Source organism: Myiozetetes cayanensis, unplaced genomic scaffold (assembly GCF_022539395.1).
Source record: "Myiozetetes cayanensis isolate MyiCay16 unplaced genomic scaffold, myiCay2020 scf600, whole genome shotgun sequence".
Taxonomy (NCBI): domain Eukaryota; kingdom Metazoa; phylum Chordata; class Aves; order Passeriformes; family Tyrannidae; genus Myiozetetes; species Myiozetetes cayanensis.
This window is the reverse complement of record NW_026087855.1, coordinates 1-26,266: the sequence shown is the minus strand read 5'-3', so window position 1 is coordinate 26,266 and position 26,266 is coordinate 1. Positions and strand designations below refer to the sequence as shown.

Below are 26,266 nucleotides of genomic sequence, written 5' to 3'. Positions count from 1 at the left end.
CCACAGGGACAACTTTCCCTGGAGTTGCTGTGCTGGGAAGGGGCTCCCCAGGGCAAAGAGACCCCCGAAACAGGGGGGGTTTCTCCCGGGATGGATTTTGGAGAGGGATGGGGGGTCCCGAGGGAAAGGGACTCCCCTCCCGGCTGCACCTGGAGAGGTTTTGGGGGCAGATCCAGCGCTGATCTCCCCTCGAATCCCAACCTAAGGGACTCGGGACCAGCCGGACCCAGCGGCTCATCCCAAAGATTCTCCCTCCTTCCACGGCCCCGCCGTGCCCCTGCCGGGAGTTTAATTGGGGCTGCGTGGCCCTCTGGGGACGCGGAGCATCAATTAACACCCTAATCCCGCGCGCGAGCCCCCATCACGCATATTAAAAGCGGGATTTTCCGGCGTGGGATGGGTCGGGGCGAGGCGAGGCGAGCCGAGCCGGGGGCTGGGGAAGCACTTCCAGCAAAGCTGCTTAGAGGCTAAAGCTTTATTAAATGAGTCAGGCACGACCAAAGGGATTTTTTTGGGGGGGCTGATTAACGGTGAAACCCGTGGGGAAGGAGGGTTCGGGCAGGACAAACCCCAGAGATGCTTTTCCCAAGCTCCCTTTTGTCACCTGAGACGGGATTGAGGGGGCTGGGGAGGATTAATGAGCTGGAATCACCCCAAAAACGGGGCTGTTGGAAGCCCTGAGTGCAGGGGAAGAGCCCGCGGGGAGGGCTGAGGTGGCTCCTCCTCCTCCTCCCTAAAAAAAAACAACCCACCAGAAATTATTGGAGAGAGAAAGAAGGAGGAGGATAAATAGATTTTATGGGTACCAACAGCGGGCAGGGTCAGACGGGGGGGTCTCCAGGAGGTGATTTTTTTTTTAAGGGATGGGTAAATAATCAGACTCTGTAGGCACCAAGGGCGGGGGGGGAGGTCTCCAGGAGACGATTTTCTCCACCCTTTTTTCCCCCTCTGGAATTCCTTCCCACCTCGCTGTCCCCTCAGGGTCGCAGAGCTCGGGGATGACCAAGAGCTGCCCCGAGGAGATGGCCGAGCTGGTGACCCCCCCGTGGGGGGCAGAGCTGAAGGACGAGCCCGGGCCGGGCCCCTTCGCGCTGGGGCCGCGCCCCGCCGAGCAGCGCGACAGCCCCGGGGAGGAGGAGGAGGAGGAAGAAGAAGAAGAAGGAGGAGGAAGAGGAGGGCGAGAAGCCCAAGAGGAGAGGCCCCAAGAAGAAGAAGATGACGAAGGCGAGGCTGGAGCGGTTCCGGGCGCGCAGGGTCAAGGCCAACGCCCGGGAGCGCACCCGGATGCACGGCCTGAACGACGCCCTGGACAACCTGCGCAGGGTCATGCCCTGCTACTCCAAAACGCAGAAACTCTCCAAGATCGAGACGCTGCGGCTCGCCAGGAACTACATCTGGGCCCTGTCCGAGGTGCTGGAGACGGGGCAGACGCCGGAGGGCAAGAGCTTCGTGGAGATGCTCTGCAAGGGGCTGTCGCAGCCCACCAGCAACCTGGTGGCGGGGTGCCTGCAGCTGGGGCCGCAGGCGCTGCTCCTGGAGAGGCACGACGAGAAATCGCCGGCCTGCGAGGCTGCCCTGAGCGGCCACCCCTTCAGCTACCAAACCCCCGGGCTGCCCAGCCCGCCCTACGGCTCCCTGGAGTCCCACCTGCTGCACCTCAAACCCGCCCCCGCCTTCAAGAGCCTGGCCGAGGGTCCCTTCGGGGGACACCCCCACCCCCCTGACTGCTCCCCGCCGCCCTACGAGGGGCCCCTGACCCCCCCGCTGAGCATCAGCGGCAACTTCTCCCTGAAGCAGGACGGCTCCCCGGAGCTGGAGAAGCCCCCCTACCCTTTCGTGGGCCACTACCCCTCGGTGGGCCTGGCCGGGCCCCACGGACACGCCCCCCACTTCCAGGGCTCGGTGCCCCGCTACGAGATCCCGCTGGAGGTGGGCTACGAGCCCTTCCCCCCCCCGCACGCGGCCGGGCCCCAGCTGGGCGCCCTCTTCAACGAGTAATCCCTCCCGGATTCCCGATTCCCGATTCCCGAGGCTCTGGAGCGTTTCCAGGACGGGGATACGACCCCCCAGCCAGGGGGAAATGCCGTGGTCCATCACCCAGGGACGTCACAATCCGCGATCCGGGGATGCTGTGGTCCACCATCCAGGGATTGGGATCCACCCCCCGGGCCCATCCAGGGTTTTTGGGATCCACCCCCCAGGCCCATCCAGGGATGGGGATCCACCCCCCGAGCCCATCCAGGGTTTGGGGATCCACCCCTCAGGCCCATCCAGGGTTTGGGATCCACCCCCCTGACCCATCCAGGGATTGGGGATCCACCCCCTTGACCCATCCAGGGTTTGGGATCCACCCCCCTGACCCATCCAGGGTTTTTGGGATCCACCCCCCAGACCCATCCAGGGATTGGGATCCACCCCCCTGACCATCCAGGGTTTTTGGGATCCACCCCCCAGACCCATCCAGGGATTGGGATCCACTCCCCAGGCCCATCCAGGGTTTTTGGGATCCACCCCCCAAGCCCATCCAGGGTTTTTGGGATCCACCCCCAGACCTATCCAGGGTTTTTGGGATCCACCCCCCGGGCCCTTCCAGGGTTTTTGGGATCCACCCCCCTGACCCATCCAGGGTTTTTGGGATCCACCCCCAGACCCATCCAGGGTTTTTGGGATCCACCCCCCGGGCCCTTCCAGGGTTTTTGGGATCCACCCCCCAAGCCCCTCCATGCCCGGAGCTCCTCCGTGCCCTCCCCTCATCCCGACTGGAAGTGAAGCCCCCGGACCTTCCCCTGCCGCCCCCCCCTGCCCAAACAAAGCGTGGCTGAACCCCCGGTTTATTTATTTATTCATTTATTTATTCCTTGCTGTGTCTGAGGGGTCTCGTTCATCTCCTCCCGTCTCTCCCGAGGCTTGGAATTCGCTCCCAGAACCTCCCGGTTCCTTTCCCCGTCGACTCCCGAGCCTGTAGTGGGAATTAGCTTCGTGGAGACTGTGTGGTTTTTGCAGTGCTGGTGCCCCAGGATTATTTATTAGCCGTTATTTATTTAATTTATTTGCCCCTGTTTTGCCCTCGCAACTTAATTTTAATTTTTTTTCCTTTTTTTTTGTCCCCCCGGGTGACAAACCCGAGTATTTCACATTTTTGACGCCCAACTCCGACATTTAGCGGCCACTTCACGGATTTGCCTCCCCAGCTCCCGACCCCTCCCCGGATCTCGAGTCAGAGCAATAACTTTTCAAGGCTATGCAACGATTATTTTATTTTTTTTTTTTTGTCTCCCGAGAAAATCCAGGTGACTATTTTTGATGTGTCCCTCACACTGGCCAGAACTCCCTGTTTGTTTTTTGGTTTTGTTTTCTTTTTGTTTGGGTTTTTTTGGATAGAGTTGGGAATTGGGAGGTGATTTGAGCTCTTTCCCTTTTGTACTGAAAATGTTTATCCTTTTGTAAAAAAAATAAACAAAAAAAAAAGTAAAAAAAAAAAAAAGGCAGAATTGGGGTTTTTTAGCTCAAATAAAGTCGTGGTCTCGTTTCAAGCAGCTTTTGCCCCAGGGCTGTTGTGTTCTTTATTTTTTGTGGGGAGGATGGATCCGGGGGTCCAGCTGGGATCCCTAAGCTTGGAGCTGGGATCTATGGGGGGTTAGGGGGATTTGGGGTGCCAGGAGAGGGGTCCGGCACAGTCCTGGGGGGATTTGGGGTAGATCTGGGAGTGGATCCATGGGGGAGCCGGGGATTTGGGGATGTCTAGGGACAGGGGTCCAGCACAGCCCTGGGGGGATTTGGGGATTTGGGGGGATTTGGAGTGTCAGGAGGGGGTCTAGCACAGCCTGGGGATTTGGGATTTGGGGTGTCAGGAGAGGGGTCCAGCCCAGCCCTGATGGGACAGGTCCTACCTGCTCCCCGTCCACGCAGGACACGGGGACGCTCCGCGCCCACGTCCTGACTTCACCCCACCCCTCCCACCCCCCCACCCCCACGCCGGGGAAAATCCCGCGTGTCCCGACCCCTCGCAGCACCCCCCGAGCCCTCCCTTCCCAGCTGCGCCCCAAACCCCCCAAAAACCGTGGCGCCTGGCGACAATCCCGGCCCTCCCCGCGGCCCCTCGCGTGGGGACCCCGCGCTCCACGTGCCCTGCACAGCTCAGCGCGTCCCCGCGTCCCCCGCGTCCCCGGCGTCCCCCGCGCCCGCGCTGCGCCGCAGCCCGGGGAGCCGCGGCGGCCCCGCAAGCTGTGCCCGGCTCAAAGGGGGGGCTCTCCCGGGGCTCCGGCATCGCGGGGGATCTCCTGGGCCCCTGCAGCTGCCACGGAGGCGCCACCGCGCGTGGGGAGGGGTGGAGGGAGGGGAGGTGGGAGGGGTGGTTTTGGGGGGGATGGGGATGGGGAGACCTGGGATGGCCCTTCCTGGGGATGGAACGAGCCCGGGCGTGGAATGACCCGGGCGTGGAGTGACCTGGGATGCACCCACGCGGGCGTGGACCTGCCCGGCCTCCCCGTCCCTATGGATGCCCCTCCTGGGGGGGGGGGTCTTACCTCCCCTCCCCGTGTGGGATCCGTGGAGGGGGGACACACCCTTCCCATGTCGGGTGCGTGACATCTGATCCTCCCCACACACAGGGACAACAATCCCCGGGTCGTGACACCCACGCGGACCCCCAGCTCCCACCCAGCCGGCCACCCCGACCCCCCATCCCCTCACCCCCCAGTGAGCGCTGGGATGAGGCCGAGCCGGTGCCGGGGGGGGTCCAGCTGTGCCCCCGAGCCCCCCCATTCCCCCCTCCCACGCCGGCCCGTGGCCAAAGCCCCGCTCGGTGCCAGGTCCCCCCCAGGGCACGCGTGGCGGGGCCAGCCCCTTCCAGCAGCCCCGGCCCGTGCCAGGAGGGGCGGAGAGGAGCCGTGCCAGGCCGGGCCGAGGGCACAGCTGGCCCCCGACACGCGCGTGGGAGGGGGGGACACGCAGCGTGGGTGACCCCCCCGCGTGGCTGGGAGCTGAGAACTGGCGCTCTCGCTGCACCCCAGGTCACCCCTCTGACTCACGGGGGTCCCTCGTGGGGGTCCCGCTCCACCCCCACAGCCCCCCCAGCCTCCTCCCGGGGGTCCTGGGGATGGTGGTGCGGCCCCTGCGAGGACCCCCTAAAGCTGCGGGAGGGGGGGGGGGATATGAGGGGTACCCCCCCCACACCCCTCTCTCCCAAAACTGAGCCGGGTCCATCGGCTGCACTCGCCCAATTAGCACTAATTAGCCCCGGGGAGCGTCCAGGGAGCAAGCCGGGATAGCAGGAGCTGTCCCTGCCCCTGGGATCGGGATCGTTTTTCCAGTCCCTTTCCCTTCCCAAACTCTCCCGTGATTCCACCGTGACCATCCGAGCCGGGAACAACCCCCATTCCCGAGGAAGCTTCACCTCCCACCCCACCCAGGGCATCCCCACGGACACACGCCGTGGAAAGGCACTCCTGGGAACGCTCATCCCGGGAAAAAAGCCCTGCTGGGAGCAGCTCCCAGCTCCGAGGGTCCCCAGCCTGCTCTTTCCCTGGCTGGGCTGGGGGGTGCCCGGGGCTGGATAATTTGCTAAGCCCCTCTAAAGCCCGGCTTTAAGAGCCGTAATTCCGATATTTGCCTGTAATCTGATCACGCCGGGAAGCCACCCCGAGCTCCAAATGTGGCCGGCTCGGGAATCCACCAGGATTTTCCCACTAAGCCGGAATATCAGACTCTTGATTCCCCCGGGTTTAATCGTCTTTTCCCCCTCGGGGACGGCAGATTTTGGCAACTAACTTTCCTCCTGGTCGGTAGGGAGGGGGTTGGAGGGTGGGAGCTCCGACTGGTGGCACCGCAGTGACCCCAGAAAAGCGGGATGGGCCGGGAAGGAGCTGCTGCCCCCGGGGCTGAACGGGGCTGGGGACAAGCCCAGGTGGGGGCAAAACCCCCTTTTTTGGGTGTGTTTGGGACCTTCGGGGTGGGTTTTGTCTCTCCAGCAGGACGAGGCGCACATCCCGGGGCTGGCACGGGGCTCCTGGGGGGGGGTGGGGAATTCCACAAATCCCTCTCGTTTCAATCTGTTTGCGGAGCCGGGAGAGGGGGATTAGGGAGAGGCTCCCCCGGCATCTGCTGAGCCCGGCGGTGCTGCAGCGTTCCCGGCCCTTTGGGGGGGCCATCCCGGCCCTCCCAGGTCCCCCCGACATCCCAATTCATCCCACATCCACCCCACAGCCATCCCACAGCCATCCCAATCCATCCCACATCCCAATCCACCCCACATCCACCCCACAGCCATCCCAATCCATCCCAATCCATCCCACATCCATCCCAATCCACCCCACATCCACCCCAATACATCCCACATCCCAATTCATCCCACATCCATCCCAATCCACCCCACATCCACCCCACAGCCATCCCAATCCATCCCACATCCACCCCACATTCCAATCCACCCCACATCCACCCCACAGCCATCCCACATCCCAATCCATCCCACAGCCACCCCACGGCCATCCCAATCCATCCCACATCCCAATCCACCCCACGTGGGCAGGAATCCTCCTGGAATGTCACCAAGGGCTGGGAGCACCAACTGCCCCCCAGCTCGGGCCTTACTGGGACGGGACTGGGGCTCCTCCCCCCCCATCCCAGCGCCAGCACCAGGAGCTCCCAGTGGGAATCCCACACCAGGGAAGCACCGGGAATTCCAGGGAGCCCCTTTGCCCGGCTGAGAGGCCGGGAGCGCGTCCAGGAGGAGCCGCCGAGCTCGGACCAACACTCACACAGAAACACACACAAACCGCCCGGGTTCGGTTTATTTTTGATATTAAAATCCAAGTTCGGGGGGACCTGCCGGTTAATCCGCGGCAGATGAAGCGGCGGCAGCGCTCGGGGGCTGTTGACGGAGTCTTTGCTGCCGGGGCGAGATTAGAGCCCGGCTTAACGACGTGGCGGGAGGGTTCGGGGGGCGCTTTAATCAGAATTTGTACAGCAATAATCCCGTCTTTAAAAACTCGCCCCCGGGGCCAATCCCTCCCAAGTTGTAATCAGGCGGGAGCCTCTGGGGGTGGAGGGGGGGGTTGGGAGGGGGTCGTTTCCAGCCCGAACGAGCCCAGGGGAATTCCAGAGGGTGGGTGATTGTCCCCCTTTCCCCGCGGCATCGGCACCCAGGGAGAACCCCGGGGCTCCCGTTCTTGCCCTTCCTCTGCCTGCGAGCTCAGGGTTCGCTTCTCCAAGGATCAAATTCGCTGGATCCAGCCCCGTGCCCACACCGGGATCACCCCTGGAGCCGGGGGGGACACTCAGATGTCACCGAGTGGGAATCTCCCCCCACCCTCCCGGGGTCAGGCAGGACCGGCCCAGCCCTGAGGAATAACCCGAATTTCGGGGGCTCATCCTGTGCCCCCCGCAGCTCCGGGATGCTCCAGGGAGGCTCATTCCCGGCAGATCCTCCATCCCTGGGAGTGTCCCGGGCCAGGCTGGAGCAGCCCGGGCCGGTGGAAGGAGCCCCTGCCCGTGGGACAGGATGAGCTTTAAACCATTCCAGAGTTCCACGCGCTGGTTTAGACGGGACTTTGGGAAAGAATTCCTCCCTGGGAGAGTGGAGAGGGGCTAGAACGGATTTCCCAGAGGATGCCCGGTCCCTGGAAGTGTCCCAGGCCACCCTGGGAGGTGTCTCTGCCCACGGCAGGGCTGGAACGAGACGATTTCCAAGTCCCCTCCCAACCCCAAACCCTTCCAGGACGATCCCCGTGTGGGCACAAACCCCACAAACCGACCCCGAACCACCCATTTACAACGAGCCCCGAGCCCGGCTGCTCCATTTCCCCATCCCGGCGGCTTCCAAACTCCTTCCTCTCCCTTTCCCCCGTGCCTCAGTTTCCCAGCGGGATCTCCGGAGCCTTTTCCAGCGCCCGCCGGGACCTCGGCGGTTTTTTTTTTTATTATTTATTTATGTATGTTGTGTGAGCGGCTGCGGCTCTTTCAGGGAGCACAAAGGGCCGGGGCGGCACAGATGGAGCCTTTCAGAGGGGAGCGGGCTCCTTTCTCCGTCTGCCGCCGGGCGCTGCCTCCTCCTCCCGCCGCCGTCCCCCGTTAATTGAATCCGCACTTTCATAGCTCATTACCCCCCTGATGGATTGGATTAAGCCGGGGCCGCGCCCGCCGGGGGGGAACAGTTGGCTCGGCGTCCCCCCCCCCCCTCAAGGTGCGTGGGGGGCCCCGCGGGCTCCTGGCCACGAGCCGGGGCGTGGGGGGCAACGGACGCGACCCCCTCCCCTTCCCCCTTCCCCAAACCCCGGGCTTCGCTCCCCAACGACCCCCGGGCCAGCTGCGGGCAGGGCGAGTGCCCGGGGACGGGGATGTGCCCACCCCGAGCCGCACGTGGGTCCGGGGGGGCAGTGCCCGCGGTCCTGGGTGGGGTGGGCGCGGTGCCCACCCCTGTGGTGCTCGCCGTGCCCTCCTACCTGGGTGCTGTGGGGTGTTGGACCCTCCAGGGGACAAGGTTTGGGGGGGTTGGACCCCTCGGGGGGCACTTTGGGGTTTTGGACCCCTCGGGGGACACTTTGGGGTGTCGGATCTCTCTGGGGACAGGTTTTGGGGGGTTGGACCCCTCCGGGGACACTTTGGGGTGTTGGACCCTCCAGAGGACAAGGTTTAGGGTTTTGGACCCCTCGGGGGACACTTTGGGGTGTCGGATCTCTCTGGGGACAGGTTTTGGGGTGTCGGATCTCTCTGGGGACAGGTTTTGGGGTGTCGGACCCCGCGGGGGTCGCGCTGCGGGTCTGGTTCTGCCCCACGCCGTTGGTTTGATCCCCGCAGGAGCATCCCGGGGATGCGGGAACAGCAGATTGAGGCACCAACAACCTCACCCCGCACCTCGCGGGGGGTGGGGGATTTTGTGGCAGCGCAAGGGAGGAGGGGGTCTCTGCCCTCCCTTCTTGCCCAAAATCGCTGGCGGGACCCCGGCACGTGCCGCCCTTCCCTCCCCTTTCCCTTTTCCCGTGTCCATCTGGACCAACGGCCGCCGCTCCCGACCCCGCTCCCTCAGTGACCTCTGCTCCGGGGGGGACCCCCAGCCCAGCTGCCAGCGCGGCTCGGGGGCTCGGGGGCTCGGGGAGGGTGGGTTCTGCTCTGCTCTCCCCCACCCCTTCCATCCCCGGGGTAAATCACCGTAAAAGGGAGGATTTACCAGCCCCAAAATCCTGTCCCCTCTCTCCGCTGCATCCCCGGGGGGGTTGGGGGGCTGGGAGAGAAAGGGGGGATGCTCCGAGGGGTCTCTCTGCCATCTCCTCCCCCCAGTCCGTGTCAGGGTTTGGGTGATTTGGGGTCGTTTTCTCAGTTCCCAGAGGGAGGAAAACCCCTCCCCGTCCATCCCGCCCGTCCACGGGGACGGAGCAGAGCGCGGGGCTCATCCCTGGGCTGGGGGAGGGCATTTTTACCTCCCTGAAACACCCCCCTCCAAAAAAAAAGGGGTAGTGGTCGCATCCAGAGCGTCTTGGCTGGGGTTTTTTTATCTCCCCGGGATCAGCCCAGGGATGTCACCGCTTCCAGCCGGGATCCCGTCCCGGCAGCTCCACGTAAATGGTTTAGCGAATTTCCCCCCCGCCTCCTCTCATCCTCCGAGGCCGGGGCAGGGCCGGGCGCTGTCGCAGCAGATGCGCCCGCGGCCCCATCGGGGCATTTACGGCCGGATCGGTTACGGGAGGGGATTAAGGAGCCTCCTCGCTCCGCGCCCCCGGGCCCGGATTAGGGGTCTGACGCCGCAGGGCTTGGCCCCCCCCTTCCCCCCCCCAAGGGGGGGCTCAGCTGGAGGTGGAACCCTCCTCATCCCCCGAGGAGTGGGAACCCCCCACCCTTGGGAACCCACACATTTGGGACCCCCCCCACACCCCCCCAAATGGCTCCGGGATCACCCCTTGGTGGGCTGGGGGTGGGGTGGGGGTCTTCTCCTGGGCTGTGGGACCCCCAGAGCTCTGGGAAGCGATGAGGGTGTTTGGGGACTTCTCCCGAGTGTGGGAGGGGTCTGGGGGACCCCCAGAACTTTGTGGGGTGACGGGGCTGCCGGGGGTCTCCTCCTGGGCGTGGACCACCCCACCTCCAGGCACAGACGCCCACGGGAGGGAGCCGATGCAGGGAGACCCCCTCACCCACCCCAATTCCACACCCGCCCCCCAAAAACCTCCCCCTGCCCGATTTCCCGGTGCATTTCTATAAATCAAGCTCTGGCATCCCCCCGCCCATCAACACGCCCCCGCGGCGGGGTCTGGGGGTCACCTGTGACCCCTGGCAGATGGTGTGGGGACTCCCAGCCCTTCCCCAGGAGCTGCTGCAGCCCCGCCATCTGTCGGGAAGCTCCAAATCTCCCGGCTCTGCCCCGGGAACCGTCACCCTGGGACAACCCCCCTCCCCAAACCCCCCCACCCGACACGGCTGCCAGCCCGGGGGCACGGGCAGGGGCCGGGGGCAGCCCGGGGGCAGCTGGTGGTTGTTTGACCCCCTCCACCCCCGGTGACCCCACCCCACCCCAAATCCTGCGGGGAGGGAGCAGGAGAAGGGGCTGAGTGTGCGGACCCTGGTGGGGAGGGGGATGGGGGTCTTTTCCTGGGGGTTGGGGGCTGAGGGATCCCCAGGGAAGGGGGGGGTGATGGGGTCTTCTCCTGGGAGTGGGGGTCATCCCCCTTGCCCAAATTGGGGTCAGGAGGGGTGCCAGCCTGGGGGGCTCTGGGGGTCTGAGTGATGGGGGTCTGGGGGTCTTCACCTGAGCCTGGGGGTCATTCCCTGACCCTGGGGCAGCGAGGGGGCTCAGTGGGTGCCAGCCTGGGGTCCCATTGCCCCCCAGGGCTCTGTTTTGTGTGTCCCCCCTTTCAAGGGTGCAGAGCTGAGAGAAGCACCTGGAGCCCTGAGCAGCCCTGGGTGGGTGGGGGGTTTGGGGAGGGGTCTCTGGGGACCTGCAGCCCCCCGGGGAGACCCCAGGTGTGCAGGGATGTGGGATGAGCCCCCCACAGACCCCAGTTCCCCCAGGGGGGTCCCCAGGGAGGGGCTGCCCCACTGGGACAGGGGGTCTCGAGGTGGGGGCAGAGCCTGGGGGGCTCAGAGAGGGGACAGGGGGAGGTGAAGGATGGCAGGGGTGAGTTTTGGGGGGCTGAAAGGAGTGGGGGGGGGCTGTGCTGGGGGGGGCCATGGGGAGCAGCAGCTCCTGCACTGAAAGCAAACCCATCTCCAGCCAGAGTCCAGGTTTATTTCCCTCTGGGATCCTCCTTTCCATGGCAAATCCCCCTCCTTTCCCTACTCTTCTGCTGTGCCTGGGGACTGCAGCACCCAGGGGGGCTCGGGGGGCCCTCTCTGTCCCCTCTGTCCCCTCACAGGGCTCAGCCATCGATGTCCTGTCCAGCCCCCTCTGGTCCCACAGCTCCACTTCCTGCAGCCAGACCAGTCCAGACCAGTCCAGACCAGTCCAGAGCAGTCCAGACCAGCGCTGGGGGCAGCCCCAGCCCCGGGGGGGGTCGGTGGGGGTGACCCCTCAGGGTGACATCACGTAGGCGGTGGCGATGAAGCTCCTGCCGCTGCCGTAGGTGGATTTGGTCCAGGGGAAGGTCTGGATGCTCAGCCTGTGACCCCCCAGGCTCAGGTGACACCTGTGGGGACACAGCCCTGTCAACCCCTGAGCCCCATGGGGGGTGTGTCTGGGGTGTCCCCACACCCAAACTGCTCCATCCCTGGGCCCCTCATCCCACAGTCCCACCTTTGGGATCGTCCCTGGGCCCCTCATCCCACAGTCCCACCTTTGGGATCATCCCACAGTCCCATCTGCCAGGAGAGAGAGAGAGAGGCAGGCACGGGGTGGACTGACAGACAGACACACAGGGTGGACAGACCCAGGACAGATAGACCCAGGACACACAGATGGACACACAGACACAGGACAGACAGACCCAGGACAGGCAGGTGGACACACAGACCCAGGACAGACAGATGGACACAGATCCAGGACAGATAGAGCAGGACACACAGATGGACAGACAGACCCAGGATAGACAGATGGACACACAGACCCAGGACAGACAGACCCAGGACAGATGGACACAGACCCAGGACACACAGACCAGGACAGACAGCCCAGGACAGGCAGGTGGACACACAGACCCAGGACAGACCCAGGACACACAGATGGACACAGACCCAGGACAGATGGACACAGGACAGGCAGCCCCAGGACAGATGGACACAGCCCCAGGACACACAGACAGCCCCAGCACAGGGTACTCACGCCCGGCCGGGCCGTGCCAGGAAGCAGAGGGTGTAGAGGCCGAGCTCAAACTCGGGGCTGGAGCCGATGAAGGCCGATCCCACCTCCTTGTGGAAGCCATCCCAGCTGAACTGCAGCCCCAGCACGGTGGGGAACGAGTCCCACTGCGGGAGGGGGGGACAGGGGGGTCACAACCCCCACTCTGGGGGCTCCAGGAACCCCCCCAGAGCCGCTCCTGCCCCGGGAACCCTCCCACCCTCCAAGGGGACACACCCAGGGTGGGGTCCAGTGAGAGCCCAGGGGAGCCCCCCCGGCCTCAGAGCTCTCCCTTAGGGCTTGAGGGACCCTTCTGGGTGCTGGGCTGTCCCTTCTGGACCTGCTCGCCCCACTCCACCCCTGGGACACCCATGGGAGCATCCCTGATTCCCTGGATCCATCCCTGGTTCTATGGACCCATCCCCGAGGCTCTGGATCCATCCCTGGTTCCCTGGATCCATCCCTGGTGCTGTGGATCCATCCCTGAGGATCTGGATCCATCCCTGGTTCCCTGGATCCATCCCTGAGGCTCTGGATCCATCCCTGGTGCTCTGGATCCATCCCATTGGGATGAGGCTGGTTTGGGGTGGTGCTGCCCCCATCACAGACCCCCCAGGACCTCTAGCCCCATCACAGACCCCCCAGAATGTCCTGTCCCCATCACAGACCCCCAGGACCTGCAGCCCCTGCCCGGCCCCCCCCCCGGGCTCCCTCACTCACCGGCCCCTCGAAGTTGTGGCTGAAGTAGTTGACCACTCCCTGCTTCTCCAGGAGGTAGAAGCGAATCCAATTGTGGAATCCAGACACTTTCCCTTTCTTCACCTCCCCTAAACACGAAGAACACCCCGGGATGAGCCCCCCCAGGCCCTGCCCCGTGCCCCCCACCCCATCAGGAGGGGGTTGTACCTGAGAAGACGTGCTCAAAGCCGCTGGAATCCTGCTCCCCGTCCCCTCTGGAGTAGAGGCCGAACCACATCCCCTTCAGATCCTCCAGGAATTCCTCCTGGGAGCCGTACCGGTCTGGGGGAGGGGAGGGAGCCGTGGGACACCCCGGGAGTGCTGGGAGAGGCAGGGCCGGGGCTGCCCCTCCCCTCCATCCCTCGGGAATCACCCAGCCCGGCCCTGCCCTTCCCAGGGCATCTCCCACCCCTCCGAACCCTCCCTGGGGGATCCCCCAAGGCCCCCCACAACCCACTTTTGTCACGGAGGAAGGCGAAGAGTTCCCTCATGAGCCGGGTTTTCATCACCTCCCCCAGGAAGTTGTCCTGCTCGCGCAGCTCCTCGGCCGTCACCTCCTCCCCCCTGCCCGTGGCCCGCTGGTAATTATCCAGCAGCTTAATGAAGCTGGAGTAGGTGGGCTTGGAGAACAGCTCCTCGTTGACGTGTTTGTAGAGCCTGGAGGGGGGTGGGGGAGGGAGGGGAGAGGGTGAGGGAGAGAGGGGAGAGAGAGGGGGCTCCCTCCCCGCCCCCCCGGGGGCCACCGGGCCACCCGCGGGGCCCCCCCGGTGGCCACTCACGGCTGCGGGGACAGGTCCTGCCGCTGTCCCTCCTCGCCGGGGCCCGCGCGGTGCTGGGGGTTGATGGCGATGTCGCCGGGCCGGGCCCGGTTGTGATCCAGCCCCAGGAGCTGCTCCGACAGCTCCAGCAGCTCCCGCTCCGTGATGGAATCGCTGCTCCGGGAGAAACCCCCTGCGGGGAGGGTCCCGGGGGGGGGGGGGGGGGATGAGGGTGGTCCAGCACCCCTCGGACCCTGAGAGCCCCAAGGGGAAGAGGGTCCAGGGGCGTCCCGACCCTCCCCAACCCCAAAATCCCACTAGTCCCAAAATCCCAACTCCCGGGGTCGTGACCAGACCCTGGGGAGCCCCCTCAGTGCCCGACCACGCTCTGGGGGAAGAACCTGTCCCCCAGAAAATCCAACCTGGCCCTGCCCTGGCACAGCTCCAGCCCTTCCCTTGGGTTGTGTCACGGGTCACCAGAGTGACACGAGTGCACAGGACCCTGGGGACACCGATCCATGGGGGTCCCTGTGGGGTTTGGACACCGATCCATGAGGGTCTCTGTAGGGTTTGGGGTGCACAGGACCCTGGGGACACCGATCCACGGGGGTCCCTGTGGGGTTTGGGGTGCACAGGCACACGAGGACACAGTCCCAGGACACCTCTGTGGGATTTGGGGGGCACATCACGGACTCATCCTGTTCCCCCTCCCCTTTCCCCAGCCCCCCATCCCCTGCTCGGCCCTGGGCAGGACTCACCTCGGGCTCCCTCTGCCTCCTCCTCCCCTTCCCCACCTGCACCGACCGAAAGGAAAAGGTGATGGAGCCGCTCTGGGGGCGCTTCCCAGGACCCCCCACACCCCATCCCGACCCCCGCATCCCCCCCTCCCCGTCCCGGGGGGCTCACCGGGCCGGCAGTGCCTGTCGTAGTCCCCGCAGCAGCTGCCGAGCCTCTCGCAGCGCGGGTGACAATGACACGCGTCCTCCTCGCTCAGGGGCTCCCCGCAGCGGCCCTCGCAGGACTCGGGGGCCGTGTACAGGTCTTTGGGGGGGGAAAGGAACAAAAACACCTTGGGGTTGGGTGGTCCCGAGATGGGCACATCCCGTCCTTCCCACCCCGCGGAGAGCCCGAACTCCTCCTGCCTTGGAGCCGCCCGGGAGAGCCGTCAGGGCTTGGAGGTGACATCTCCTCTCTGCCCAGCGCGTCGGGGCCGTTCCCAGCAGGAAACAGGCCGGGTTTGCTCCCTCCTGATTCACCGGGATGAGCAGGGACACCCCGGGCCCTGCCCGAGGGGGCCGCCGCATTCCAGACACGCACCCCGTGTCCTTCCTGCCTTTGGGAACACCGGGAAGCGCTTCCCGAGCTGTTCACGTGCTGAACAGCGTTGTTTGAGCACCTGCCTGGCTGCCAAAAATAGCAGCGAGGCTCTGGGGAGGGGGGGTGTCACTCGAGTGTCACTCGCAGAGGGACGAGGGACGCTCCTCGCCCGGCCGGGAGAAGCTGCGGCAGAACGAGGAGCTGGGTTTGTCCCCAGGGAGGAGGGGAAGGCGCTCCGGGCTCCCGGTGGGAGCAGGAGGTGGTGGAAAAGCCACCTCGGCAGCCCTTTGTGTCCCATCCCCGTCCCAGGGAGGTGACCCCGTCCCAGGACGCATCCCAAGAGCTGCCACCCCCGCCAAGGGATCCCTGCAGGATCTCCGGAGCATCCCTGCGGGAGAAGGCGTGGCCACCCCTGCCAAACCTGCAATCACCTCCATCTGAGGCACCGCCGGGGTTGCCCAACCCAGCTGCGGCTCCGGCGGGGGAAACGTGGCCTCGGGGCAGCTCCTGGCACGGCACGGCCCGGGCGGGGACATCCCGGGGGTCAGAGGGACATCCCGGGGTCAGAGGGACATCTCAGGTGTCAGAGGGACATCCCAAACAGGAGAGGGACATCCCGGGGGTCAGAGGGTCAGAGGGACATCCCGGGGGTCAGAGGGACATCCCAGGTGTCAGAGGGACATCCCAAACAGGAGAGGGACATCCCAGGGATAAGAGGGACATCCCGGGGGTCAAAGGGACATCCTGGGGATCAGAGGGACATCCCAGGGGTCAAAGGGACATCCCAGGGGTCAGAGGGACATCCCGGGGATCAGAGGGACATCCCAAATGGGAGAGGGACATCCCAAACAGGAGAGGGACATCCCGGGGATCAGAGGGACATCCCGGGGGTCAGAAGGACATCCCAGGGATGAGAGGGACATCCCAAAGAGGAGAGGGACATCCCAAACAGGAGAGGGACATCCCGGGGATCAGAGGGACATCCCAGGGGTCAAAGGGACATCCCGGGGGTCAAAGGGACATCCCAAACAGGAGAGGGACATCCCAAACGGGAGGGACATCCCAGGGATCAGAGGGACATCTCAGTCATGACAGGGACACCCTATGGGGCACCCAAGGGACTCCCCACCCGAGCCCCCCCTCCCCGGGGCAGCCTCCCCGAGCGACGCCAGGGACGACAGGGCTAAGTCAGCCCGGCTCACTCATCCCGGCTCGTTTTCCAGCCGCGTTCCCGGCGGGATTGTGCAAGGCAGGAGCTGCCCACACATCACTCACCGTTCCCGGGGCACGTGAGGCCCGAGCAGGTCCCGGCACGGCCCCGGTTCCCCCCCCCAGGGGCTGGGGGTGACTCAGAGGGGCCGGGACAACTCGGAGGAGCCACCTCGGTGTCACCACCCCCACCCCCTGGAGGGACCTGGGTTGGGGTCGGGGGTCTCCCTGCCCTAAATGGCACGGCCCTAAATGGCTCCAGGGACATCCCCCCCCCACCCCGGGTGGTCACAAACGGTGGCAAATCTGGGCAAATATCCCTTCCCAGCCCCCTCCCTGCCCCCCCTGAGCAGCTCCTGGGACACAAACGGGTCCATTTTCACCTCTGCCAGCAGCAGTTTGGGCCCAGGGCAGGGGGTGTTGTTCCCCCAACAGCCCCCCCCGGGGTGTGGGAGATGGTTGGGAGGTGACCTTGGGGACACGGGGGGGATGAGTCACAAACCCCCAGCCTGACTCAAACCCGGGTCAAACCCCAGCCCGGCCTCTGAAAAGGCCTCTTGGGAGGACAAACAAGCTCCAAACAGGAACAATTCCAGCCTGGGCTTCCCAAAGGTGACTCCTCCCGGTGCTCCCAACCCACAGGGAGCTGCTTGGTCTGTGGGACAATCAGGGAAGAAAATCTCCCCCCACCGTCGTGGCCGGACCAGGGGAAGGGAAGTGGCTCCAGGCCCACCCAACAGGTCCATCAGGAACAGCCCACGGCCCGGCCAGGAGCTCCCCAGGCACCCTGATCCCGGTTTTTCCTCTGGGATAACTCCTGCATGGAGCTGGGAAACCGCAGGACACTCCTGAGAGCCACAGCCCTTGCTCCTCCTCCTCCTCCCTCCGGACCCCTCGGGACCAGCGGGAAGGGAAAGGGGAGGTGGATAAACCTGGGAATGTCAGCCCAGGAGGTGGATAAACCTGGGAATGTCAGCCCAGGAGGAGGTGGATAAACCTGGGAATGTCAGCCCAGGAGGAGGTGGATAAACCTGGGAATGTCAGCCCAGGAGGAGGTGGATAAGCCCGGGAGTGTCAGCCCAGGAGGAGATGGATCCACCAGGGAATCTCCCCCTGTGGATAAACCACATCCCAGGCCGAGTCCCCCAGACCTTTCCCCTCCCCACACACACAATTCCCAACCTCCAGAGGAACCAGTTGTCCCAGCACAGCCCAGCTCCTGGTTTTTGGCAGCCCTGTCCCCACCCTCCCCTCCCATCCCACTTCCCGTGGGATGCTGCGTGCAGGCTGAGCCCCCTCCCCACACACTCCAACCCCTTCCCCCCCCTCCCCAAAATCACTCACGGCCATTGACGCAGCCCAGGGCGATCCCCACCCCCAGCAGCACCGTCCAGGTTTCCATGGGCGCGGCTCGGGAATGCCGGGGCGCTTTTCCCGGCGCTTCCCGGTGCTGCTCCCTGTTATATGCGGGTGTCCCCCCCCCTTCCCGGGAGCTCGGGGGGGGTTCGAGGGAGGAGTTTGATGCCACCCCGGGCTCCACGGGCAAAAAGGCTGCGCCCGAACTTCCCCAAAACTCATTAGGAGCGCGGCTCTAATTACAGGCTGCCCGCGGTGGGAGGAAGGGCTGGTAAATCCTGTATTGTCCCGGTGTTGCTCCACTCACCACCATCCCCCCCGCCACGGGATGTGGGGAGCGGCACGGGGGGGTCTTTGCCGTGGGAGGAGGGGATTGGTGATTAGGACCCCTCGGTGTTGCTGGTGCTGAGTGGGAACAACGTCCTGCCCCCTCCCACAGGTTTTTTTGGGGGTGACGAAGCTCCCCCAGCTCGGGTGACCCCCCTGGAAGTTGTGACCCCCCCCCTACAAGGCTCGGTTGGAGCCTCCAGGTCCTCAGGAACCCCCCAATTCCCAACCCCTCCCTACCCCGGGTATGGGGACCCCAAAAAGGGTCATGGGGGGAGTGAGAGGACACTCCAAAAAGGGTGACTGGGAGGGGATGGAGGAGGGGATGGAGGAGGGGATCCCCCCTCAGTGCAACCCCTCACCTGGGACACCATTCCCAACCCCCTTCCCAATTCCCAACCCCCCTCCCGATTCCCAACCCCCCTTCCCGGAGCCCCTCCCGGCCCCGGGGCTGTCCCAGCTGGCACGGGGAGGGCACCTTTGGTGCCACAGGGACCGGGCTCGGCCTCTTCCTCACCCCTCTGTCATTTCCTGGCCTGTCCTCCCCCGGTTTTTCCTGACGGGAGTTGTGTCACCCTGTGCCGAGCCTGCTCGGGATGGAGACCGACCCCATCCAAAAGTGTCCCTCAGAATTCCAGGGGGGAATCCCCTGGTGCTCCACCCAGTGAAAAAGAGTTGGAGACCCCTCCCAAAATTTGCCCCGAACTGAGAGTCCCCCCAAGGGAATGGAAAGAGACCCATTTTTTAGGCTCAGAAAGCGGGAATGTGGGAAAAAAAGAGGGGGGGGGGGTCCCGCCAAAAACTCCTGGAAGGGGGGATTTTCCTGGGGGGTTTTCCTCGGGGGAGGTGCCAGGGGGTGTCTCTGCTGGGGGAACAAAAAGGGCAGCTCAGCCTGGCTTACAAAAATACCTCTATTGCTCTGCTCCCCCTGCCCAAAGCCCCCCCGGCTCCCGATGATCCCCCGGGCAGATCCGTCTGTCTGGTGTCGTCTCTGTCTGTCCATCCCAGATCTGTCTGTCCATCCCAGATCCATCTGTCCATCCCAGATCTGTCTGTCCATCCCAGATCCATCTGTCCATCCCAGATCTGTCTGTCCATCCCAGATCCATCTGTCCATCCCAGATCCATCTGTCTGGTGCCATCTCCGTGCCTGCAGGGATGAGCTCTGGGACAGCTCCAGAGCCCAGAGGGGCCCCCAGAGCTGGGCCAGGGGCTGCCCCACCACCAACAGCTGGGCTGGCACATTCCTGATCCAGGGTCCACATCCCAATCCAGGGTCCATATCCCTGCTCCAGGGTCCACATCCCAATCCAGGGTCCATATCCCTGCTCCAGGGTCCATATCCTGCTCAAGGGCTCCACGTCCTTCTCCAGGGCCCCATACCTTGCTCCAGGACCCCACGTCCTTCTCTGGGTCCCACATCCCAGCTCCAGGTCTGTATCCCTGCTCTGGGTCCCATATCTTTCTCCAGGACCTCATATCCTTCTCCAGGGCCCCACATCCTTCTCCAGGGCCCCACACCCAGCCCCAGGGCCCCGGGCCCTCCCTCCCTCAGGGCTCCAGGTCCCGGGAGAGCCTCAGCAGCTCCTTCTGGCTGTCGATGGCTCTCAGGTGCTGCAGGTAGGCCCAGGTGGACACGGGGCTCCTCACACTCAGGGACTGCTCCGAGCCTGGGGGGAGAGCCAGGGCAGGGCTGGGATCCCCCCCCACAACCTCTGCATCCCCCTGGGAACGTCCCATGGATCTCCCCTCATCCCCCCCTAAACCTCTGCATCACCCCTGGACCGGTTCGTGGGTTCCCTCCATCCCCTCCTCTTGGCTCCTGGATCCCCTCCATCCCTTCCCAAACCTCACTGTCCCCCCAGCTTGGCTCCTGGATCCCCTCTGTGCCTCCCAAACCTCACTGTCCCCCCAGCTTGGCTCCTGGATCCCCTCCATCCCTTCCCAAACCTCACTGTCACCCCCAGCTTGGCTCCTGGATCCCCTCCATCCCTTCCCAAACCTCACTGTCACCCCCAGTTTGGCTCCTGGATCCCCTCATCACCCCTCCCTCTGCTCCCAGATCCCATCCAGCCCCCTCTCCATCCCCCCTCCCTGGGCTCAGGGACCCAGTATGGGGCTGGGGGGGAGTCTCCCGGGTCAGGGAAGGTTTATTTGGGGTGAGGGGGTGACCCCCCCAGACTCACAGGTGGAGATCCTGACGGCCTTGGGGTCCTCCTGGCGGTGCGGGGAGCGATTCCTCAGGGGGGACAGCGGGGCTGGGAGGGGACAGGGACAGGAGGGGGGCTCAGCCCCATTGCCAGCACAGCCTGGGGGGGCTCAGCCCCAGCCCTGGGTGGGCACAGAGAGCAGAGGGGGGAGGGCTCAACACTCCCCCCACCCCAAAACACTCACGGTGGGCGTGGCCCCGGCAGCGCTGCAGGACCCTCACGGTCTTTGCCATCATGTGCTGGGGGGGACACACACACAGAGTCACCCCCTGTGTCTCCCCCACGCCCCCCCAGCCCCACAGGCTCAACAAACACCACCCCCTGTGGCTGCAGGGACAGCCACGACCCCCCCTGACGGGTCCTGGCTGCTGGAGAAGCCCTGGATGGGCCCCCCCAGGCGATGGGGGCACAGCAGGACCCCCCAGGGTGGGGTCCCCCCTCACCATCTTCTCGAAGTTGATGAGGTTCTCGGCCCACGTGCGGTTCCCCTCGTGGATGAACGTCATGTCTGGGGGGATTTGGGGCTCAGATGGGGCTTTCCTGGGTGCTGGGAAAGGCTGGATGCACCCAGAGGGGTGCCCAGCACCCCTCCCCTCACAAACCCCCCCCCAAAAAGGGGTGCCCAGGACCCACCTTTGAGGAGCAGGGGCACGAAGGGGATGATGGGGGGGCTCATCTTGGCCACCGCCAGCCGGTAGACCCTGTGGTTCCACGAGGGGTCCTGGGGGTGCAGAGGGACCTCAGGGGGTGAGAGGGGGGTCACAGGCACCCCTGTGCCCTTCTCCAGGGGTGAATCCCGCCGGGAAGGGGGGATATGGGGTGGGAAGGGTCCGGGCTCACCAGCATCCTCTCCAGTGCCGAGTGCAGCTTCCGGACCTTGTGGGGCAACCTCTGCACGGGGGGAGGGGGTCACTGGGCTGGGACCCCCGATCTGCCACCCCTGAGACCCCCCCCAGGCCACCCTGCTGTCCCCCCCAGACCCCCCCTCACCTCCCAGGTCCGGGCCAGGCGAGTGACGGCCGTGTTGCTCATCCCAAACATCACCGCGAAGAAGGAATTCAGGTTCTTCTGCTCCTTCAGGCTGCGGGAGGGGACAGGGATGGGACAGGGATGGGGATAGGGATGGGACAGGGATGGGACAGGGATGGGACAGGGACAGGGATGGGGACAGGGATGGGACAGGGACAGGGATGGGACAGGGAGACAGGGACAGGGAGGGGGACAGGGATGGGGACAGGGATGGGACAGGGAGGGGGACAGGGATGGGGACAGGGATGGGGACAGGGATGGGACAGTGACAGAGATGGGACAGGGATGGGGACAGGGACAGGGAGGGGACAGGGATGGGGATGGGGAGTGGGACAGGAAGGGGGACAGGGAGATAGTAGCAGGACAGGGACAGAACAGGGAGAGGGATTGCGACAGGGATGGGGAGAAGGAGAAGGAGACAGGGGCAGGGATAGGAACAGGGATGAGGACAGGGATGGGGACAGGGACAGGGAGGGGACAGGGACAGGATAAAGAACAGGGACAGGGATGAGGACAGGGATGAGGACAAGGATAGGGACAGGAACAAGGACAGGACAGGGATAGCATTAGGATCAGGAACAGGGACAGGGATGGGAACAGGGATGGGGACAGGGATGAAGACAGGGATAAGGACAGGGATGGGGACAGGGATGGGGACAGGGATGAAGACAGGGATAAGGACAGGGATGGGGACAGGGATAGGGACAGGATCAGGAACAGGGACAGGAATGGGAACAGGGATGGGGACAGGGATGGGGACAGGAACAGGGACAGGATCAGGAACAGGGACAGGATCAGGAAGAGGGACAGGGATGGGGCCAGGCACAGGATCAGCATCACAGTCAGGGTGAGAGGAGCAGGTCCAGGACCAAGGCTGGGCTGGGGGTGTGTGTGTGTGGGGTGTGTGTGTGTGGGGTGTGTGTGTGTGGGGTGTGTGTGTGTGGGGTGTGTGTGTGGGGTGTGTGCGTGTGGGGTCACCCCCATCTCTTCACCCCCCCCGGGGCACTCACTGAGCCGCCACCTTGACGAACTTGCGCAGGAGCTGCGCCCGCCGCGCCACGTCCGGGCACAGGAGCAGCTCGGTGGCCACCCAGAACTGCAGCTCGTTGAAGCGCCGCAGCACCCGCTCCAGGTTGGCCGTGGTCACCTCCTGCAGCCTCTGCGGCCCCACGATGTAGTGGATCATCTCCACCTGCGCCAGCCCGGCCCCACAGGTCAGCACTGTGAGGGGAGGGGGTCCCCAAATCATCCCCCCCCACCCCGTCCCCCATGGGAGGCCCCCAACCCGACCTGGTGGGCGCTCCTGAAGAGGCTCCAGTCGTGGTCCGTGAGGTGGCTCGCCAGGTCCTTGGAGCTGATCAGCTCCAGGGTGTCCGAGGAGCCCACGTGGGGGCCCAGCTGCTCGGGGTGGGGGGTCTGTGCACAGCAGAGAAAACCCCCCCCCAAACTGAGCCCCTCCTGCCCTTAAAACCAACCCGGGAGGGAGGGAGGGAGGGAGGGAGGGATGGACACCCCCAACCCAAACCCCACCCTGGGGGATGCTGGGGGCTCTGCAGGATCTCCCAGGGTCTCACCAGGCTGCCCAGCTCGTCCATGGTCACAGCAAAGAGCCGCTCGTTGAGCCCCAGCGCCGTGAACACCCCCACGGCGTCCGGGGGCAGCCCCACCTTGTCTGTAGGGGGACAAAAGGGACCAAATCGTGGCTGGGCATGGGGATGGGGGGTGTGGAAATGCCCCCCCTTGGCCCTGAGAGAGCCCCACTGACCTCCGGAGGAGTTCACCCTGACCAGGACGTGCTCGCCAGGCCCGCCCAGGCGCGGGGCCAGCGCCCGCAGCACCTCCCGCACCGAGGCGGCCACGGGCAGCACCGCCACCAGGCACGAGTGGTCGGCTCTGTAGATCTCATAGGGCACTGTGGGGGTGGTGAAAGGGGTTTCAGCGGGGCAGGAGTGCCCAGGGGACGGTCCCCCCTCCAGGGTGGCACTACCTTTGTCCTGGGCTCTCAAGGCGCAGCCCCCGTCCGCAGCCGCCTCCTCCGCCCCACCGAGCCAGCACCCCGAGCTCCGTGCCTGCAGGGAGGTGGGATGGACTATGGGGGCGTGGCTCCACCTGACACCCCTCCTGCTGAGGGTCCCAGACCCCCAAAAAACACCCCCTGTCGCCCCAGGGTGACCCCTACCTTGGGCTGGGGGGACGCGCTGCCGTCGCCGTTCTCCAGCCTGGGGGGGGATGAAGGTGGAGGGTGAAGCCCAGACACACAATTCCCACCCCAAAATCTGCCCCCCCCGACCCCCTCCCCATGGCTGGGAACACCCTGGCCCAGGTGGGGACAAGGTGGGGACAATCCCTCCACAGGGAAACACAACCCCCCACCCCACCACACACACACACAGGGGGTGGGACACGGGGACACAGCCACCCTGGGGGGGGTGAGGGGGGGGGCACAACTTCATCCAGGACCCCCCCAAAACCTCCTGGGGGAAGGGGAGGGAAGGGGGGATGGATGTGGACTCACCCCCGTGGCCGCCGTCGCTCCTGCTCCTGCCCCAGCCCGCCCAGCCGGGGGTCGCGGCTCGCCAGGTCCGCCAGGTTCTGTGTGGTGGGGATAAAGGGCTGGATAATCAGCACTGGGGTGGTCCCTGCGACCCCCCCTGACCCCCCAGCCCTGTCCCATACCTGCAGCAGGGCGGTGGTGCCGCGGTCGCCCTGCAGGAGCCGCCCATAGAGCAGCAGCCACTGCCCCACCAGGCGCAGGATCTTGCGGCGCTTGAGCAGCGCGAACGACGCCTTGTCCTGCTCCGAGCCCTCCAGCGGCTCCGAGCGGAACCTGACGCGGGGTCAAGGGTGCCAGGCGCCAGGGGGGGACCCCCGAGGGATGGGCCACCCCGTTCTTTCATTCCAAAAAGGTGGGGGGTGGGAGGGGGCGGGAGGGGAAAGGGGGTGGCAGAATTGCCGGGTGGGGAAAGAGCCCGGAGGTTGTCGGGGCCAGGCCGGGACACAAATCCACCCTGGCACCCCCAGCACAGCACCCAGGGCCACCTCCAGGGACCCAACCCCACCATGGCACCCAGTGCCACCCCCAGGGACCCAAACCCACCCTGTCACCCCCACCCTGGCACCACCTCCAGGGACCCAACCCCACCCCGTCACCCCCATGTCACCCAGTGTCACTCCCAGGGACTCAAACCCCACCATGGCACCCCCACCCTGTCACCCAGTGCCACCCCCATCCTCAGACCCCTCCAGGGGTTGGTGACCCCACCTCTTCTGGGGCAGCCCCTCCCAGTGTCTGATCCCCCTCTCTGGGAAGAACTGGGGTCCCCAGGGGGGTGACAGCTCCCTTGGGGGGAGTGACATGTCCCCGGGGGGGGGTGACCAGAGCCCAGTGCCCCCCAGTTGCAGCCCCAGAAGGATACTGGTGCAGCAGAGCCCTGCAGAGCTGCGAGCTGGGCATGAACACGGTGTAGGTGAGCAGGAAATCCCCCAGCAGGGTGTCTGGAAGGGACCAGGACACTGTCACTGTCACACCCCCCTGGGGGGGACACACAGTGACCCTGGGGACACTCTGGGGGACGGGGGGGGGACCCTGAAGCCCGGGGAGGTGGCTCCAAGGATTTGTGACCCACTGGGGACACCTCCTGGTTCCCACCTGGCCTGGATTTCCCCTCTCCAGAGGTGCAGGGAGATGGGGAAAATGTGGGAGAGGGGCCGAGTCCTTCCCCCAGCCCCATTTTTGGGGATTTTTAGGGATTTCAGGGTGAGGGGGAGCAGCTTCAGGGGTTGAACAGCGGGATGGAATGGGATGGGAATGGATTGGGAATGTTGTGTGGGATTGGAACAGGAATGCTGGGAAAGGTCCTGGACAAACTGGGACAAGCTGGAATGGAACTCTGGATGCCCAGAGAGCCCCAGGAAAAGCCTGGGAAGCAGCCTGGGATGGGAGTGGATTGGAAAGTTGCCCGGGACTGGGGTGGGAACGCCGGGAAAAATTCTGGGATAATTTCGATGCTGGTCCCCCCCACCCCTCTATGGGTGGCTCTGGGGTGGCCCCCCAGGGACCCCCCACCTACCCACGGGGTCGTAGAGGGTGGCATCGAGCCTCATGAACTCCAGCAGGTGCTCCAGGATCTTCTCGGGCGTCCCGGCCACCACGGAGTAGCGGGCGGAGGAACCCCCGCCCTGCAGGTCCTTCTGCAGCACCAGCACCACCTTCCCGTGCTCCTTCAGCCTCACCGTGTTGGCCTCCACGTCCTGGGGGATGCTCCGGATAGCCGGGATATCCCCGGGGATTTTTTGGGATACGGGGGAAGGGTCCCTCAGGAGAGCGGGGCAGACCCCAAAACCCCCCCGTGTGCCACCCCCAAAACCCACCTGACCCACCTCCCCAGGGCACCCCGGCCCCTCTCACCCCAACCTGCCCCCAATACCCACTTGAGACCCCCATGTCCCTCCTCAGCCCCCACACGAGGCCCCCAACCCACCCCTGTGCTCCCCCAAAAGCCCCCTCCCCACCCTGGAAGTCACCCCTTGTCCACACACAGGGAGTGGCTGTGTGGCCCTCACCCCAAACCCCCCAAAACCCCCCTCAAAAGCCCCCCAAAATCCCCCCATAACCCCCCAAAAGCCCCCCAGGGCCCCCCCCGTGCCCCCACCTTGAGGATGCGGTGGAAGTGCCCCTTGTCACGCGCAGGGGTGACCGTGTGCCCCTCACCCCAAACCCCAAAAACCCAAAACCCCCAAGCCCCCAAAATCCTACCCCAAAAGCCCCCCTGTGCCCCCACCTTGAGGATGCGGTGGAAGTGCCCTGTCCATGCACAGGAAGCGGCCGTGTGGCCCCCTCACCCCAAACCCCAAAAACCCCCATAAACCCCCAAAATCCCCCAAACCCCCTAACCCCCTACAAAAGCCCCTCAAAGCCCCCTCCCCGTGCCCCACCTTGAGGATGCGGTGGAAGTGCCCCTTGTCCACGCGCAGGAAGTGGCGTGCTGCTCCCATGGGTTTGATGGTGGCCGCGCAGGGCGCGTCGTTCACCAGCGCCAGCTCCCGAAATCGTCCCCTCGTGC

The 26,266-nt window shown here is 65.1% G+C and overlaps 3 protein-coding genes across 3 annotated transcripts; 1 reads left to right on the top strand and 2 right to left on the bottom strand.

Annotated features, from left to right (window-relative positions):
• Positions 1 to 998: 998 nt before the first annotated feature.
• On the top strand, positions 999 to 1,998 carry NEUROD4 (neuronal differentiation 4). Its single transcript, XM_050337288.1, is given in 2 exon segments — positions 999 to 1,160; positions 1,162 to 1,998. Coding segments are annotated over 2 exon segments (999 nt in total).
• A 9,257-nt stretch (positions 1,999 to 11,255) lies between these two features.
• On the bottom strand, positions 11,256 to 17,683 carry ENDOU (endonuclease, poly(U) specific). The gene is made up of 9 exons (XM_050337287.1): positions 17,626 to 17,683; positions 14,662 to 14,796; positions 14,514 to 14,549; positions 13,777 to 13,948; positions 13,455 to 13,654; positions 13,166 to 13,279; positions 12,980 to 13,086; positions 12,245 to 12,387; positions 11,256 to 11,612 (listed from the first exon to the last, which is right to left on the bottom strand). The coding sequence occupies exons 1-9, from the start codon at positions 17,681 to 17,683 to the stop codon at positions 11,498 to 11,500; spliced, it is 1,080 nt and encodes a 359-aa protein (XP_050193244.1). The 3' UTR covers positions 11,256 to 11,497.
• A 1,699-nt stretch (positions 17,684 to 19,382) lies between these two features.
• RAPGEF3 (Rap guanine nucleotide exchange factor 3) lies at positions 19,383 to 26,252 on the bottom strand (the record flags this gene model as incomplete). The annotated part of the gene is made up of 18 exons (XM_050337290.1): positions 19,383 to 19,634; positions 20,151 to 20,222; positions 20,359 to 20,413; positions 20,618 to 20,682; positions 20,808 to 20,895; positions 21,015 to 21,065; positions 21,165 to 21,255; positions 22,214 to 22,395; positions 22,494 to 22,619; positions 22,778 to 22,875; positions 22,969 to 23,115; positions 23,191 to 23,272; positions 23,383 to 23,422; positions 23,719 to 23,795; positions 23,880 to 24,030; positions 24,620 to 24,698; positions 25,274 to 25,454; positions 26,139 to 26,252. Coding segments are annotated over 18 exons (1,818 nt in total), but the record flags the coding sequence as incomplete, so codon positions are not given.
• Positions 26,253 to 26,266: the final 14 nt, after the last annotated feature.

What these genes read in the sequence shown, in the direction of transcription:
- ENDOU (XM_050337287.1), bottom strand. Translation starts at nt 17,683, where the DNA reads ATGGAAACCTGGACGGTGCTGCTGGGGGTGGGGATCGCCCTGGGCTGC. An exon ending in CGCCTTCCTCCGTGACAAAA is followed by an intron (nt 13,280 to 13,454) that starts GTGGGTTGTGGG and finishes CCCCTCCCCCAG; the next exon opens with ACCGGTACGGCTCCCAGGAG. An exon ending in CTGGCACGGCCCGGCCGGGC is followed by an intron (nt 11,613 to 12,244) that starts GTGAGTACCCTG and finishes GTGTCCCCACAG; the next exon opens with GTGTCACCTGAGCCTGGGGG.